The following is a 17384-nucleotide window of genomic DNA, read 5'->3' as shown; positions in this document are numbered from 1 at the left end:
ATACTGACTTCATTTTTGACTTTGTTTTTGTTTGTATATTTGCAGATTAACTGTGTAATAGTGTGAATAAATTATGACTATTCATAGATTTTGCTAAATATATGACCACTTTTCTGTTTTTATAGAAGTTTATAGCAGTTTACAGTTTTTAATGTGCACACATTGGCACCAAAAAATATTTTAATGTTCTGTTCACTTGCCCAACTGTACCTTGATGTTAAATTACATTTAAATATTAAATTCAAGCATTTAAGGTACTCATTAGTCTTAGTATGCTTGATTTAACCCCCCACCCAAAAAAGATATTGACACCAAAGTAAAAAAAAAAAGTAAAAATCTTTTTTTTTTTTTTTTCATTCCTGATTTGTCTGAAAAAATAATGCATAAGCATAGTTTGCCTTAAGAATTACCATTGTTTTTTTGTTTTTTTTTACTAAAAGTTTCTTGTTTTGAAATATTTGTGTTGTCTACCAAAGTCTATTGTGCAATAGAAGGTTACACTTTATTTTAAGGTGCCCTTTTTACAGTGTAATCATACATCTAAGTACTGAGTAATATTAATTAACAACATTACTATATGGTTAGGTTTTGGTTTAGGATAAGTTGCTTGTAATTATGCATAATTTATTGTTAGAACTATAGTACATGTAATATATGTAACAAGGACACTGTGAAATAAAGTGTTACCAAAGCAAATGTCCTAGCCTGCTTCCATTTCACAGTATGATTCTGAATAAACTATTTTATCTTGTGATTTTTACAGTACCATTTTCAGGAACACGAAAACACACACACATAACACTTCACATTAGCCGCTTGTCACTTCCTCAATAGCTGAGGTTAAATAAAGGGCTTAATTCACTTCTATTTATGTTATTAATTAGAAAATATAAGGACTGGGAGTGAAAGGGGGATAATGCAGCTGGGATGAGCTCATCAACACTGCAGTGAATGCTTTATTTATTAGTTGCGGTGTTCTAATGTGCCCTAATGACATTGATATTCATTACACCTTGCCCCAAGAGCACTTACTCTCACGTGTGTGTGTGTGTGTGTGTGTGTGTGTGTGTGTGTGTATTTTCTCTCCTTATTATTATGCTCTCCCTCTATGGACCTCCGGGACCCGACTACACGTAAAACCCTGCTTCATTATTCCTCAATTAATTTAGCGGCATGTTTAAAACCTCAGCGTGTGTTTGCACCAATGTCATTATCATCCTGATGACTGTGGATTGTCAAATTCTTTATTGTCAAAGGCATTGCTTTTCAAATGATTTTTCTTCATAAACCACTTTTTACAATGGACATCAAGTGGCGACCCAACATTGAACTGAACTGAATTTTGGATCAAGTCATATATCCATGCTAAAAGTAAAAATGTATTTCATGTTGTTTAGGACAGATTTTCTTTCACCTTGAATAATTTTGTTCAACATTTTTATAGTGTTTGAGAATGAGGGCATGTCAAACAAACGTGTCTGCATTTGTCTGATTTGGCTGTTTAAAATTAATTTGTGGTAAACACAGTGTTTCTTTGAATGGGTTTTAATTTCTCTATTTAATGTCTACAATAAACATATAGGAAGTGTTTTTTTCTTCCCTTGATTATTGTATTTAAAGGCATAATTTACTCACCGTTCATGTCGTTCCAAACCTGTGTGAATTTCTTTTTCTTTTTTTTCTCTGCAGAACATAAAATGTATTTTGAAGAATGTTGGTAACCAAACAATTTCGGTTCCCTGTCACTTGCATTGTATTTATTTATTTTTTTATCCATACAATGGACAAAACTGTTTGTTTACCAACATTGTAAAAAAAAAATATATATATATATATATATATATATATATATATATATAATCTGCATAATAAATAAATAAATAAAATGCATACAGGTTTGGAACAACATTTTTACTTTTGTGTGGACTATTTCTTTAAAATACTTAAAAATAAACAAAAAATTTACACAAATATAAATAATCACACAAAATAAATTGTACAACTGTTCACAATGTTAAAATACTTCAAACAATACTGTAAAGATGGATGGATGGATGGATGGATGGATGGATGGTGTTCTGGATAGATAGATAGATAGATAGATAGATAGATAGATAGATAGATAGATAGATAGATAGATAGATAGATAGATAGATAGATAGATAGATAGATAGATAGATAGATAGATAGATAGATAGATAGATAGATAGATAGATCACCAGTCCAACATTTTGGTGGTGTGTGCTTATACAAAATAAATTGTACAACTGTTCACAATGTTAAAATACTTCAAACAATACTGTAAGGATGGATGGATGGATGGATGGATGGATGGATGGATGGATGGATGGATGGATGGATGGATGGATGGATGGATGGATGGATGGATGGATGGATGGATGGATGGATGGATGGATGGATGGATGGATGGATGGATGGATAGATAGATAGATAGATAGATAGATAGATAGATAGATAGATCACCAGTCCAACATTTTGGTGGTGTGTGCTTATCTTGTACATATGGCCCTTTCAATGATTCAAGGCAGTTATAGGCCACATTCTCCACTAATGGCCACTGTTGCATTATGGGTAAGGCACGTACAGTATGGAGAGAGCAGCTAATAGGAGGATCAGATCATTTCTTCGAACGAGGAGAAGGCTGTCATTAACCGCTTGCTGTAGGTCATATTAAACCGGTTCCCATAGGGGAGGGAAGGTCAGTGTCATTAGTAACAGATTACCGGTGTTTTGAGGTCATAAAAAGACGGATTCTCAATAGATTGTCCCCCTCAAACGGTTTCTAGTGGAAAAGACAGCAGGAGCAATTACATCCATTCCATAGGGAACAGAGATGCAGGTCAGGCTTGTTATGAAGATGGTGAAGAGACAGGTGGATGTTGTTTGTTACTGTTGACTGGCTGAGAAGCAGCACTATTTAGTGCTTAAATATTCAAGGCAATGCAAATGACAGAAAAAACATATTTGTGTGCATGTGCTTCCTCAGAGGCGTAATTACATCTGTTTTTGTTTGATACGGGACAAAAATAGAAAGGTTAACAATCTAGTCTTTCACTGCTGTTTCATATATCTACTCTGACCATAAAACATGGTCTACAAGACTATTTGAAGCAGTAAAAGAAAGGAAAGAATCAGATGGATCCTCCTGTTGACTTTACTTAAGAGTATCAGTTCTGTATCTGTATCCTGGCCCAGGGATGAATTTCAAACAGCCCACAGCTTGACTATTAAAGCATTATATGCAGCCCGCCATGCAAATCATGAAGTTTCACAATGTCAACACAAGATGACAGCAATAGATTCTAGGCCAGGTGAAGCAGTAAACCGCGAGTGCCAAACTGATAAGCGCTGCCATTTCTGTTGCGTATGAGAAACCTTAAACGCTCTAAACACAGAACAGCGCTGCTCGTTTGAACTGTCCCGCGTGGAGCATTTATTAGCTCTGCCCAATATACAGCACAGCGCAAGCTCAGAACAAATGCATTTACGCTGACCACTAAACAGTGTGAGATCCAGTGAGAAGCGTTTCAAGTCTGGCGCAGAGGTCTCCGATACAAACCACAAATGTCTCCATATGTTTTGTAAAAGTTTCAATTTATTTTAATATTCACTAACTAACAACTAACTAACTATACTACGCTTTGTGAATGTTTCAATTTATTGTGACATTCACTTATTAAGTATAATATACTTTATGAATGTTTCAAATTATTATGATATTCACTAACTAAATTTCATATGCTTCGTGAGTTTCAATTTATTTTCACATTCACTAACTAACTAACTAACTAACTAACTAAATATAATATACTTTATGAATGTTTCAATTTATTTTCACATTAACTAACTAACTAACTAACAAACTAACTATAGGATGTTTTGTGAATGTTCAAATTTATTTTCACATTCACTAACTAACTAACTAACTAACTAAATATAATACACTTTATGAATGTTTCAATTTATTTTTCACATTAACTAACTAACTAACTAACTAACTAACTAATAAACGAACTAACTAACTAACTAACTAACTAACTAACTAACTAACATAATATACTTTATGAATGTTTCAATTTATTTTCACATTAACTAACTAACAAACTAACTATAGGATGCTTTGTGAATGTTCAAATTTATTTTCACATTCACTAACTAACTAACTAACTAACTAACTAACTAACTAACTAACTAAATATAATATACTTTATGAATGTTTCAATTTATTTTCACATTAACTAACTAACTAACTAACTAACAAACTAACTATAGGATGCTTTGTGAATGTTCAAATTTATTTTCACATTCACTAACTAACTAACTAACTAACTAACTATAATACACTTTATGAATGTTTCAATTTATTTTCACATTAACTAACTAACAAACAAATGAACAAACTAACAAACTAGCTATAGGATGCTTTGTGAATGTTAAAATTTATTTTCACATTCACTAACTCAGCCTTTCTCAAAGTGGGTGCCGCGGCACACTGGGGTGCCCCCTGACTGTGTCAGGGGTGCCGCCAAAAAATTAAGTAGGCAAAAAAAAAAAATTCTGACATTTCATATATAAATATATTTGAATTTACATAAATACATTCTTCTTCTTTTTAACCTTTTCGCACGTACGCTCACACCGGTGTGATCAGTCTAGGCTGGTCCCTGGAGCACCGGTGTGATTAGAACGGTCAGTGCATGACGTGATCAACTGCTAAATTCAAATGTGCTTTCGCGCGTTGGCTGGCGCTGAGCCAGAGACAGGCGTGCTCAGAGCTGTCATATATCACAACTTTTCAGTGTTTTCATCCACATAATGTTTGTTTTAGGTTTCAGACATAAGTACTAAAAAAAACAATACATTTAGAGTTTGTAAAATACACACCGATGTCAAAGGAAGAGGCAATAATAATCCTTTCCATTATAATTAGTTTTATTCATATCAGATAGACATTGTGTAAGTAACTTTAAAGTTTACTCTATTCTTCTCCCAGTTCACCTGCCACTTACTTTTATGTATTTCGGGAGAAGTGGATGAATTCACTTGTTGTAAATCCAACAGATCCGATTCTCTGAACTGCATCTGCGGCACAAACTAACATGGCGGCGCATACAGCTCAACTAACGCGATCGTTATAATGGTGTTCAAAAAAACAAAACACTTCCACTTGCATATATTTGACAATCGGAATATCAGATATTTCATGCCATATCTAACAAATTTGTGAATATTTTGAATAAAAAAGGAAAAATGACATAAAAGCAGATCATCATTCATTCAGCTCTGTTGTTGCTGCGGTGTGTCACGTGACAAGCAATGACGCGTCACCATGGAAACCTTAAAGTGACACGTTCTAAATAACAGTCACTTTGAAAAACTCACGCTGGGGGGTCAGCCAGAATATTTTAAAGTCCCCGTGAACCGGAAGTTGCAAACGACTTTTCTCTAGTGTCATGACGTATTTCCCAGTGAAACGGAATATTGAACAGAGGGCAGGGTTTTACTCTAGCGCTCCTCCTCTCCATCTCTGCTCATAGCAGACTAACGGTTTGAGGGGAGTGGTTAAGCGTTTCCCAAACCAATTCCTCAAACCTACGTCATCAGAGAAGGTCCTCCAATGCAGAGGGGAGGGGCATTTTCAGATTTTGATTAAAGATTACCATGGTAAAAAAATTTTTTTTTAAATATTTTCTTGCACGGATTAATTGTTCACCACAAGACTAGTAATATGCGCTAACAAGGTAAATAGGGTCAATTTTGATTTCATGGGGACTTTAAATTTACGTGTGAAAGGGTTAAACATATGACCGGATTAATAAAATTGTACATTCATTTTAGATAAATATATATATATATATATATATATAAAATTTGCATTTACATTTGGGTTATGCAGTGTTTTTAAATTATATTTACACTGGGGTGCCTTGAGATTTTATGCACTTTTGAAAGGTGCCCTGACTGAAAAAAGTTTGAGAAAGGCTGCACTAACTAACTAACTAACTAACTAACTAACTAACTATAACATTCTTTGTGAATGTTTCAATTTATTGTGAGATTCACATGATAATGAACGAACGAATGAATGAATGAATGAATGAATGAATGAATGATTGAATGAATGAATGAATGAATGAATGAATGATTGAATGAATGAATGATTGAATGAATGAATGAATGAAATTATATATACACCATTATATGCTTTCAATTAATTTTGAACTGAATAAATAATTTATTTAACAATAAATATAAATGCATTCTGTTGTGCTTCGAGTTATTTCTGAACGCAAGGACACATAAACACCCCGAATATGACGCTATGTGCATATCTAGATCTTTAAAAGAGATGAGAAGTTCGTAGACTTGTTCTTAGTCAGATCTCGCTGTTTGCTCTCCATTTCCTAGCTCTATGGGACATCTGGTGTCACTTCGCCCCTCAGCTGTGCCGCTACGGTCTCATGGGCTCATGGTCTGGCACAAAACGCCATTGTTTGGCCGCTAAGGAACAGGTGGTACATCACAAGAGGACAGTGCAACAAGACTCATAACAAGAGAGGCAACAGCCTGTCCCCTCTATACACTGGCCATACAATGACCGACAGGCCCCTTGGCACTGGTCCCATCCACAAACATCTGTCTGAGTACCTGTTACAGTGTGATCCACAGTAAAGATGGGCTCTATCCATCCATCCAACCAACCATCCATCCATCCATCCATCCATCCATCCATCCATCCATCCATCCATCCATCCATCCATCCATCCATCACGCATGTGAAACGTTACATAAAAAAGACTTCAGCTAACCTTCCAATCCATTCTGTATTTGAGGCACTATGGTTTTGTTCATGTGTGATTGTTTGTGTGTGTAGAACCTGCACAGTATGCCTGTGATTTTAAAGCCGACCCCCACAGACTGAACAAACCCCCGGGCGTGAGTGTGTGTTTGTCTGTTTACACATGCGCCCGTATGAGGGCCTCGTACCTCTCCTCTTGGAATCCTTTCTGACGCTGGGTCTGGCAGCAGGCTGGAGCTCGGCCTCTGTTGACATATTAAATCCTTATTCCTTTACCGTGCAGCTGGGTGGCTGTGACTGGCTCATCTAGAGGGGCTTTCCACTGACTCGGGAACAGTCCACCGCTGCCTCTAGCCTCGACACGGCATCTCATTCACTCCCAGCGAGGGCTGCAAAGGAAGAGATAAAAGACATTTTTAATTCATTTGACCTAAGTGTTGTGGCATAATTTGATGCATCCATAGCATTGGGAAGTCCGTTCGAATTTAACACACAAAAATACCATAAAAATGCAATTAATGCATACAGTGACTTGAAATCTATGATGAGCATATATATTTTATATACATATAGTTTTTAAAGTATTTTGTTTTCTTTTTCTTGGGCTCACTTAAGTATTTGTCCTTAACCCTTACATATATTAGGGGTGTAACAATACCCTTATGTCACGATACAATACATATCAAGATACTGAACTCATGGTACAATATTATTGCGATTAAAATTTAATGTTGATTAAAATGCTAAATTTGGTAATAGATTGTGGGTGTAAATGAATAGGTTTGGATTTGTTGCTGGAAACCCAATGCACTGAACAATGGTGACACCAGAATAAAAACATTCATGATTCTGAAGCTGAAAATACAGAATTATTTTAGATGAATTTGCTTGCACTCTGTCACTGACTAGATACAGTATATTTAAAATAATGTAGGCCACTTTTTACTGGTAACATAAGAGACATTTGGCATTATCAGAACCCACAAATATTCCCCCACTGCATTATTATACATTATATTCAACATTATATATAGTAGTTTAATGTAGTACTACTGACACTAAAACTCTGAAAACTTAGATTTATTTCTCACACAGTTATTTTTATTTTGGCGGAACTATACACAATACATAGTCACTATCAACGATACATATTTTTGCATTTTTGTATATATATATTGTTGTTGCATGTTGTGTGTATGTTGTATACCAATGCAGCTTTGAGTCCAAGACAAATTTACTGAAACGGACAATAAAGTATACTCTAACTCTATATAGTACACTGGGATTAAAAAAAAAAAATATCACACACATCATCTTTAAGCACTAAAACCAGCGATAAACAAAGACATCTTACAAATCTACACTTTTTTTTTCTCACAAACTAACATATCCAAGTCTGAAATAAACTAGAATGCAAATATTTAGAAGGCCAAATGTCTTCTAAAAGCCCTTTAGATGACAACTTGCAGAAAATGTTAAATGTTAATACTGTTGATGTTAATAATGTTCCACAGTGTGACATCGCTCTTTCTGGAGGAGGTTTTGGCTGGTTTTCTCGCAGTGTTTCCTCTCTCCGCAGGCAGGAGGAAGCACCAAATTGTTTCATCAGCTCTCTCTGCCTTCTCTTTCGCCTCTCACCTTGTCATTGCATGAGCAAACAAAGCCATCTCTTTTTCCCGTGCACCTCCACCGTCGCCCCCTTCACTTCCTCTCGGGTGGTGGGAAGCACCTTTCATGTGTTAATTGGCCGCAGAGGCACTGTAGCATCACTGCAGGTGCCAGAGCCATCAGCAGATCAAACCCAGCTCCACCTCACTGCGCTCTGCCCCACAACAGCCATCAGATGAAGAAGAGACCACAGGGACCGTCACTAACTGCTCAGGCAGGCCGACCGAGCAACATGGCATCACTTAGAAATCGATACACCTCGAGATGTATCGACTGGGATGAGTCGATGCCTCTAAGACATAATACAGCAGAGCAACCGGAGTGTAGGCCTTCTTTGATATAATAATAAAAAAGTAATTAAAAATAAATAAATAAACATTTTAAGAGATAGTACACCCAAAAATGAAATTTCCCTCATTATTTACTCACGATCATGTCGTTACAAACCTGTATGACGCTTTTTTTTTTTTCATATGGGGTAGGGTTACTATCGATAACTTAAACCATAAAAACTATTTTTGAAATCAAATAAATGGTAACATTATATATGAACTTTTATTTTATTTCAAAAGCATTTTTTTATGGTTTTAGTTTTTTTTAAATGCATTTATTTATATATATATATATATATATATATATATATATATATATATATATATATATATATATATATATATATATATATATATACTAAAACACTAAAACCATAAAAAAATACTATATATACTATATATATATATATATATATATATATATATAATTATTTTATGTCATTTCAATTTTTTTTAAGTACTAAAATAAAAACTATACATAAATATTTAAGATATAAAAAAACAAAAACAAAACATGTTAAAATGTAAGAAAAAAAAGAAAAAAATATTCAAACATTAATAAAAAAAATTTGAATATAATATAAAATCTTTGACTTTCACTGCATGGACAAAAACATTTGAAACATTCTTAAAAATTTTAACAAATGCAATAAAAAATTAATAATATAAATATATGTATAAAATAAAAATATAAAATTAGGCTAACTAAAACTAAACATTGACTTGAAATAAAATCTGAATATACGGTATAAATATTTTTTTTTTAATTTCTCTTTTTTTAAACAAAGTTTAAGTACTAAAATAAAAACTATGTATACATATTTTATGTATACAAATAACAAAAATAAATATATAAAAGGTAAAAAAAAAAAGTATAATATTTCAAAACATTAATAAAATACTATTATAGTATATGAATGAAAAAAAATAGGTCCTACATTTTGGACCCCATTGACTGTCATTGTATGGACAAAAACAGTTGAAACTCTTAAAAATGTTAATAAACATAAAAAAAAAAAAAAAAAAATATATATATATATATATATATATATATATATATATATATATATATATATATATATATATATATGTATAAAATAAAAAAATATAAGTATATAATATAAAAAGTCATACATATTTGGAACGCCATGACAGTGAGTAAGTGTTTTGGGGGAACTATCCAGTGAGTAAATGTTTTGGGGGAACTGTCCCTTTAAAGATGTGGTAGTATCTATCAGATTTACTTGCATTGTAGATATGGAGTATTTTGGATGTGATTTAGAAGCTCATTTCCAATCCCACATCTGAAATGTAAAGCTTTAATACCAGTAAATCAGTGGAATTAGTCTGCCCCACAAAAAAAAACTAAATGTATTGCGACGTTAAAGCCCAAACACATCAGTTCTGAGCGCAGTAGCTTTAAGAGGCTAGTCTGCAAAAAGCCTCTAAAGTCCCGGACTCCACTCCGCAGGCCGGGGTAGTGGCCACTATAAGCCGCCGCTGAGGGGATTTAAACAGCCATTTCATTTCCAGCTCCAGCCACCGCCTGGCCACGCGCCGCACATTGTGTGCAGAACATTTAATTCCGAATGGAGAGAGCATGTCGCAGAGCAGCAGAGATTCACACGGCGCTCTTTATCTGAGAGAAACACACAGAGAGGAGCTGTGAGTCAGTCCAATTACTGCCATTATCTCTCCGAGAGAGGGAGAGCGAGTTCTCCACTAAACATTTTCCCATTCTAGCCTTTTTTTTCTTTTCCATTTTCATTAGCCTCTCTCTTTACCTCTGCACATCTGGAATCGCATAATCCTTGATACTATTCAGACCAGCTGGCTCACTGTCCTGCACTGGAAATCTGTGAATATTGTCACTTTCAGGAGGAAAAATACCATTGTTTGCTTCACCTTTTGTGTATTGAACATGTAAAAAAAAAAAAAAAAACGATTATAGAATAAAAAATTGTGGTAAAACAAGGACACGTTGATCCTTGATGCTCATATGGGCTAAGCAGGTTCAACATGCAATTTCATCTTTTCATCCTATTATTTTCCTGTCTTCCTGGTAATTTCTTAACACTATGAATGGTTCTTCTCCATGAAGCAAAATGTTTTATAAAAAATCATGTCACATTTCCTATCAGAAACATGACAGTTTCTCAATGAAGGCACATGCTAAATGTTTTTATGTTATTTGCCCTCCTCTCTTCCTCCACGAGACATAAGGCGAGGTTTAGTGCATCATTCTCCTGAGGCGCTGGAGATATTTCGAATATCTAGGCTAAGGTCTCCTCTGGGACACGCCACACATTCAGAGCATGCGAGGAAAGTGGGTGAGCCGGAGAACTTTACCGCGCATGAAAAGTGGTGACCAATCCACCAGACATAGAAGTAAATCATTTGTGGTTGCCTTTCGTGTTTTTTCTTTATCGGTTTATTTCAGAACTGACTGCAGATGGAGTGAAATGTTTGGTGAGATAAAACACGGCTCTGCAGGACTCTGAGAAGATGTGCTTACAAAGCCAAATCCGTGAAAAACTCACACCATGGATGAAGGAATTAAGCTCATATCCTCATATCTGTCACATCTACTCTGCTCGTGAACTTGGATGTGCACCGGCAAACCACCTAATGGAGTCCAGTATGTGCACTCCATTATGGATTCCAACTGGTATGAATCCAACTCAACATGATTTGATACAGTGAATCACTAATGATGACGTTTCATTTGCTTACTATAGAATATTGGATTTTTCATTTCTGTTTGGCTTAAACTCTTTACAATGTACCATTTAAAAGTTTGGGGTTAGTAAGGTTTTTTATTTTTTAATGCAATTAATATTTTTATCAGCAAAAACTAAATTAAAAGTGCCAGTGAAGACATTAACAATGGCTACAACAGATATTTATTTAAAATAAATCTAGTTCTTTTGAATTTCTATTCATCAAAGAATCCTGACAAAAAATAAATGTATCACTGTTTCCACAAAAATGCTAAGCAGCACAAATATTTTTAACATTGAGAATAATAATAAATCAGAGCAGCATACATTGTATTAGAACGACTTCTGAAGGATCATGTGACACTGAAAACTAGAGTAATGATGCAAGTCATCACAGGTCTATATTACATAAAAAAAATAAAAAAAAAAAACAAAAAAAAACATATATATATATATATATAAAATCACAATATTACTGTTTTACTGTATTTTTGATCAAAAAAATCCAGCCTGGATGAGCATAAGAGACTTCTTTCAAAAATACTGACCTGATACTTTTGAACGTGCATATTATTAATGCATAATATTTGCAGACTGTGATGTGTTTATTTCATGTTAATGTTTGGTAGTAAAACCAATCTCTCAAAATTATCATAACTGAATAGTCAGTAGGTTGTCAGAATGATTAGCTGGTATATTTATATTTAGGCTGATTTTGCATCATTTTCATCACATCGGACAGGTTTCTTAAGGGTTCTTATGTGTAAAAAATATTGCACAAACCATAAAAAGTCCTTTCTAAAAAAAAAAAAACGAGAACTACAGTGTTTTAAAGCGGATGAATTTAGAGACGCAATTTTTCACAGAAAGTTTACCTTGCTGACAGTGTATTACACGATTAGCATAGTAACAAATTGTAGGCCTATATCAATTCATGTCCTTAACAACACAGCTGCAAGAAACAATAAACTATTTCTAAAGTTAGAAAAAGAAAACCTAGTCGGTTGGTGGACATTTTGACTTGACAATCGCTAATTGTTACCTAGCAAAACTGTTAAACACTATGATGGTACTCATGTATTGGCAACCATATCTTGGTTCAGGACTACAAGGGGAAGGAGTCCTGCAGGGGGAAGAGGGTGGAATCAAACTCAGATTTGAACAAGTCAATCAAACCCAGTGTGAAAACTGCTTAAAGAGTGAAGTGAAGTTCAATGAGATAGAGGAATGAGGAACGTTTTGCTGAAACTATGTCAGGTCAGTATGCTCAGCCAGCAGCAGATAACACAATGGAAAGAATGACTTTCTTTTCCAAGGTCATACTATTCAAACCTCCTACGTCCTCTTGACATTACTTCAGCTTCCATATTTGAGTAGATCAGTAGCAAAACTGCATAGCTGGGATGGACTTCAACAGACATCATTAGACAAAACTAGTACATAAGGTGCTTGATACACCTTTGTAGAGCACAGAAATCATCACGGCAGAGGACTATTCCGTGCCTCCCACTTCTACTGGGACAACTGCCGCTACTACAAATCCATCCGGAATATTCCTTCACGCTTTCCAAGACTAATTGACGCTCTATAAAAAGCTCCTGAAAGAATTGTGCATCCCGCTACGTCTAAAGGATCATCCACCATGCCAGGGACTACAGCACCCACGGAGCTATGGAAGAGTAAGGAGGGCAAGAGGAGGAGGAGGAAACAGGCAGTAAATTGGATGCCCATAAGTAGCACGCTGCCAACAAGCCTGCTTAATCCCCATAAATCACCCACCACTAACAGGCACACAGTGCCAGGCGCTGCGGCCGGCTGTGGGCGCCGGGGCTAGTGCACACTTCTCTGACCACATCTTGGCCAGTCTTATAGGAACCCTGCTGACACTGCCGTTTACTGACCAGCTGGGGTCAAATAGTCAGGACATGCTATACAGACAAACACTGAGGCTTTATTACTGTAGTGGTGTTTGCTAAGGCATTGGACCTCGTGAAGACTAGGGGAAGGGCTGTTTTGAACCCTCGCAACTAGCCAAAACACACTAGCAACCACCTAGAATACCAAGGACGGATGGATGGACAATTGTGATGGACAACTGTAATGGATGGATGGCAAGATGGATGGATGGATGGATGGATGGACAATTGCGATGGACAATTGTGATGGACAACTGTAATGGATGGATGGCAAGATGGATGGATGGATGGATGGATGGATGGATGGATGGATGGATGGATGGATGGATGGATGGATGGATGGATGGATGGATGGACAATTGCGATGGACAATTGCGATGGACAATTGTGATGGACAACTGTAATGGATGGATGGCAAGATGGATGGATGGACAATTACAATGGATGGATGGACAATTGCGATGGACAACTGTAATGGATGGATGGCAAGATGGATGGATGGACAATTACAATGGATGGATGGACAATTGCGATGGACAATTGTGATTGACAACTGTGATGGATGGATGGATGGATGGATGGATGGATGGATGGATGGATGGATGGACAAATGTGATGGGCAACTGTGATGGATGGATGGATGGATGGATGGACAATTATGATGGATGGATGGATGGATGGATGGATGCATGGATGGATGGATGAATGGATGGATAGATAGACTCCAAAACTGACAAAAATACATTTTAATGAATTGGTTTTAGGTTTTCATTACTTGAATCAATCAATCAAATTTTTTTTTTAAATAAACTACAATAGTTTAAAACTACAAAATAATTGGCGTTTTAGGTTTTTATATTATAAAACTTAAAACCTTTACAACCCACCTGAAATAAACATAAAACATGTCACAGGACATGGATGGATGGACAATTGCGATGGACAATTGTGATGGACAACTGTAATGGATGGATGGCAAGATGGATGGATGGACAATTGTTATGGATGGATGGACAATTGCGATGGACAATTGCTATGGATGGATGGACAATTGCGATGGACAATTGTGATTGACAACTGTGATGGATGGATGGATGGATGGATGGATGGATGGATGGATGGATGGACAATTGCGATGGACAACTGTGGTGGATGATGAATGGATGGACAATTGGGATGGATGGATGGATGGATGGATGGATGGATGGATGGACAAATGTGATGGGCAACTGTGATGGATGGATGGATGGACAATTATGATGGATGGATGAATGGATGAATAGATGAATGGATGGATAGATAGACTCCAAAACTGACAAAAATACATTTTAATGAATTGGTTTTAGGTTTTCATTACTTGAATCAATCAATAAAAAAAATAAATAAAAAAAATACAATAGTTTAAAACTACAAAATAATTGGCGTTTTAGGTTTTTATATTATAAAACTTAAAACCTTTACAACCCACCTGAAATAAACATAAAACATGTCACAGGACATGGATGGATGGACAATTGTGATGGACAATTGTGATGGACAACTGTAATGGATGGATGGCAAGATGGATGGATGGACAATTGCTATGGATGGATGGACAATTGCGATGGACAATTGTGATTGACAACTGTGATTGTGGATGGATGGATGGATGGATGGATGGATGGATGGATGGATGGATGGATGGATGGATGGATGGATGGATGGATGGATGGATGGATGGATGGATGGATGGATGGATGGATGGATGGATGGATGGATGGATGGATGGATGGATGGATGGATGGACAATTGCGATGGACAACTGTGGTGGATGATGAATGGATGGACAATTGTGATGGATGGATGGATGGATGGATCGACAAATGTGATGGGCAACTGTGATGATGTATGGATGGATGGATGGACAATTATGATGGATGGATGGATGGATGGATGGATGGACAATTATGATGGATGGATGGATGGATGGATGGATGGATGGATGGATGGATGGATGAATGGATGGATAGATAGACTCCAAAACTGATAAAAATACATTTTAATGAATCGGTTTTAGGTTTTCATTACTTGAATCAATCAATACAAAAAATAAAAAATAAACTACAATAGTTTAAAACTACAAAATAATTGCCGTTTTAGGTTTTTATATTATAAAACTTAAAACCTTTACAACCCACCTGAAATAAACATAAAACATGTCACAGGATAGCAATAACACTAGATTGTGTTGAGATTTTTTTAAATCATACTAGTTAGTGCATTATCTTTGTCAGCTCTAAAATACTAAAACTAAAATAAAAACTAAATAAACTGATAACCCCCCCCCCAAAAAAAACGACCCTAAATTGAAAAGACAAATTTAAAATTAAATTAAAAATTATATAATATTATATACATTTATAATAACCCAGCCACCTAGCAACCACCCAGAACACTTTAGCATTATTAGAGAGAGTAAATAGGAGGGATGGGGAAACGCATTCAGGACATGCCGTGAATGAACCCGTCCCACCTACATGAGCTCAGCCATTTCTCAATGTACAGGTATCTGCAGTATGTGCGCTAACCAGTTTGCCACAGCTCCAACCACTCCCTCCTTTGATGGAATTCTAAGTGTTTAAATGCAATGTTACCCACATTCACGCACATATGGGTAGATAAATATGTGTCATTACTAGCCTCTCCACGACTGACAGCGCGTGACAGCTATTCTCAGACATAAAATGCAGATAACCACACTCGCTTTCACAGGCGTGCGTACCGTCTGGGTAAATGACAGGACATGTCAGGCTCTGCTCTCTTTTTCCCTTGCCATCTGCACTGAGTCCCAGTTCACCTTCCTAAGTTTGGGACGTGCCCTGAATATGTAAGTTCCTCTTACATATTCAGTCCCTCTCCGCTATCTAAAAAAAACCCTCATATCAGCCCATAACATTTACCACTCAGATATTTAGATAAAGACAGCAATTCTTGAGAAGCTACAAGAAATGTTCTTCAGTATGTCAAACGCATTGGATAAAATGCTGAACAATTATGTGTCACGGGTTCTATTCTGAATATTTGAATATAGCAGATAACACTAATACACGTGCTGTCACTCAACAGCACACCTGACAAAGCAGCAGACACATCACAGTGAATCAGACCTGCCAATCAAAAAACACATATCCACACACCGAACAAATGCTTGTACCCACAATACTCTACATCCTGCCAGATAGTGTTCTCTAATCTAGTAGTCATCTCTAATAAATTTTAACCTCAGGGGGCCCGGCCCATTCCTGGATATGAGCTGTTGAGGCTCAAAGTTTTTTTTGTTTTTTTTGTTATATAATAAGATAAAATATAATATATAAATGTATTGTGTAAAATGCTAACCTCAGATATCTTACTGCAGCCGCTGTTTTCAGCAAATGTAAAGAGAGATAATCACATTTATCTGACAGCTGAGTTAATCACAGATTTTTAGAGGGGCTGAGATGAAAGTCTAGCGACGTTTATGCGCTGTGTGTGTGTGTGGGAGAGAGAAATGAAATAGAGAAAGTGAGAGTCTTGCACACAAAACTGACCAAAATCTGGGTCACGGTAGCTCTCAGTCTGTTCCTGTCGTTTCGTGTCTCATCTTATTTGGACCACAGCTAATAAAGCCTCTCTCTGAACTCCAACCAGCACCGTTCAGCCTATTACCGAGAGAGAGAGAGAGAGAGAGAGAGTGAGAGAGAGAGAGAGGAAAGCTAATAGTGAAACCACATATTACTGTGTATCACAGAGCTAAACTGGTTTCGCTTCAACATCAAGTGCTGACTTATATGACAGAGTTACTCACTGTACAAAAGTACACCAAAATACCCCTGAAAAATCAATCACTGAAATGCACTTAAGTTTTTAACAAACTGCAAAAAAATCAACAATATGCAGCATTCTTAAC

General features: G+C 36.0%; 1 protein-coding gene across 1 annotated transcript in view; it reads right to left on the bottom strand.

Moving 5' to 3' along the window:
• dab1a (DAB adaptor protein 1a) overlaps positions 1-17384 on the bottom strand; it is a gene marked incomplete at its 3' end in the record, with an annotated part of 157106 nt that overhangs the window by 91660 nt on the left and 48062 nt on the right. Inside the window, exons 2-3 of the mRNA XM_081378721.1 lie at positions 17026-17136; positions 7009-7209 (exon numbers count right to left, since the gene is read on the bottom strand). Coding sequence (XP_081234847.1) covers positions 7009-7075 — 67 coding nt within the window. The 5' untranslated portion in view covers positions 7076-7209; positions 17026-17136. The remainder of the gene's footprint in view (positions 1-7008; positions 7210-17025; positions 17137-17384) is intronic.

This window comes from Scardinius erythrophthalmus, assembly GCF_964197995.2.
Source record: "Scardinius erythrophthalmus genome assembly, chromosome: 11".
Lineage (NCBI taxonomy): Eukaryota > Metazoa > Chordata > Actinopteri > Cypriniformes > Leuciscidae > Scardinius > Scardinius erythrophthalmus.
This window is presented reverse-complemented; position numbering and strand designations above follow the sequence as displayed.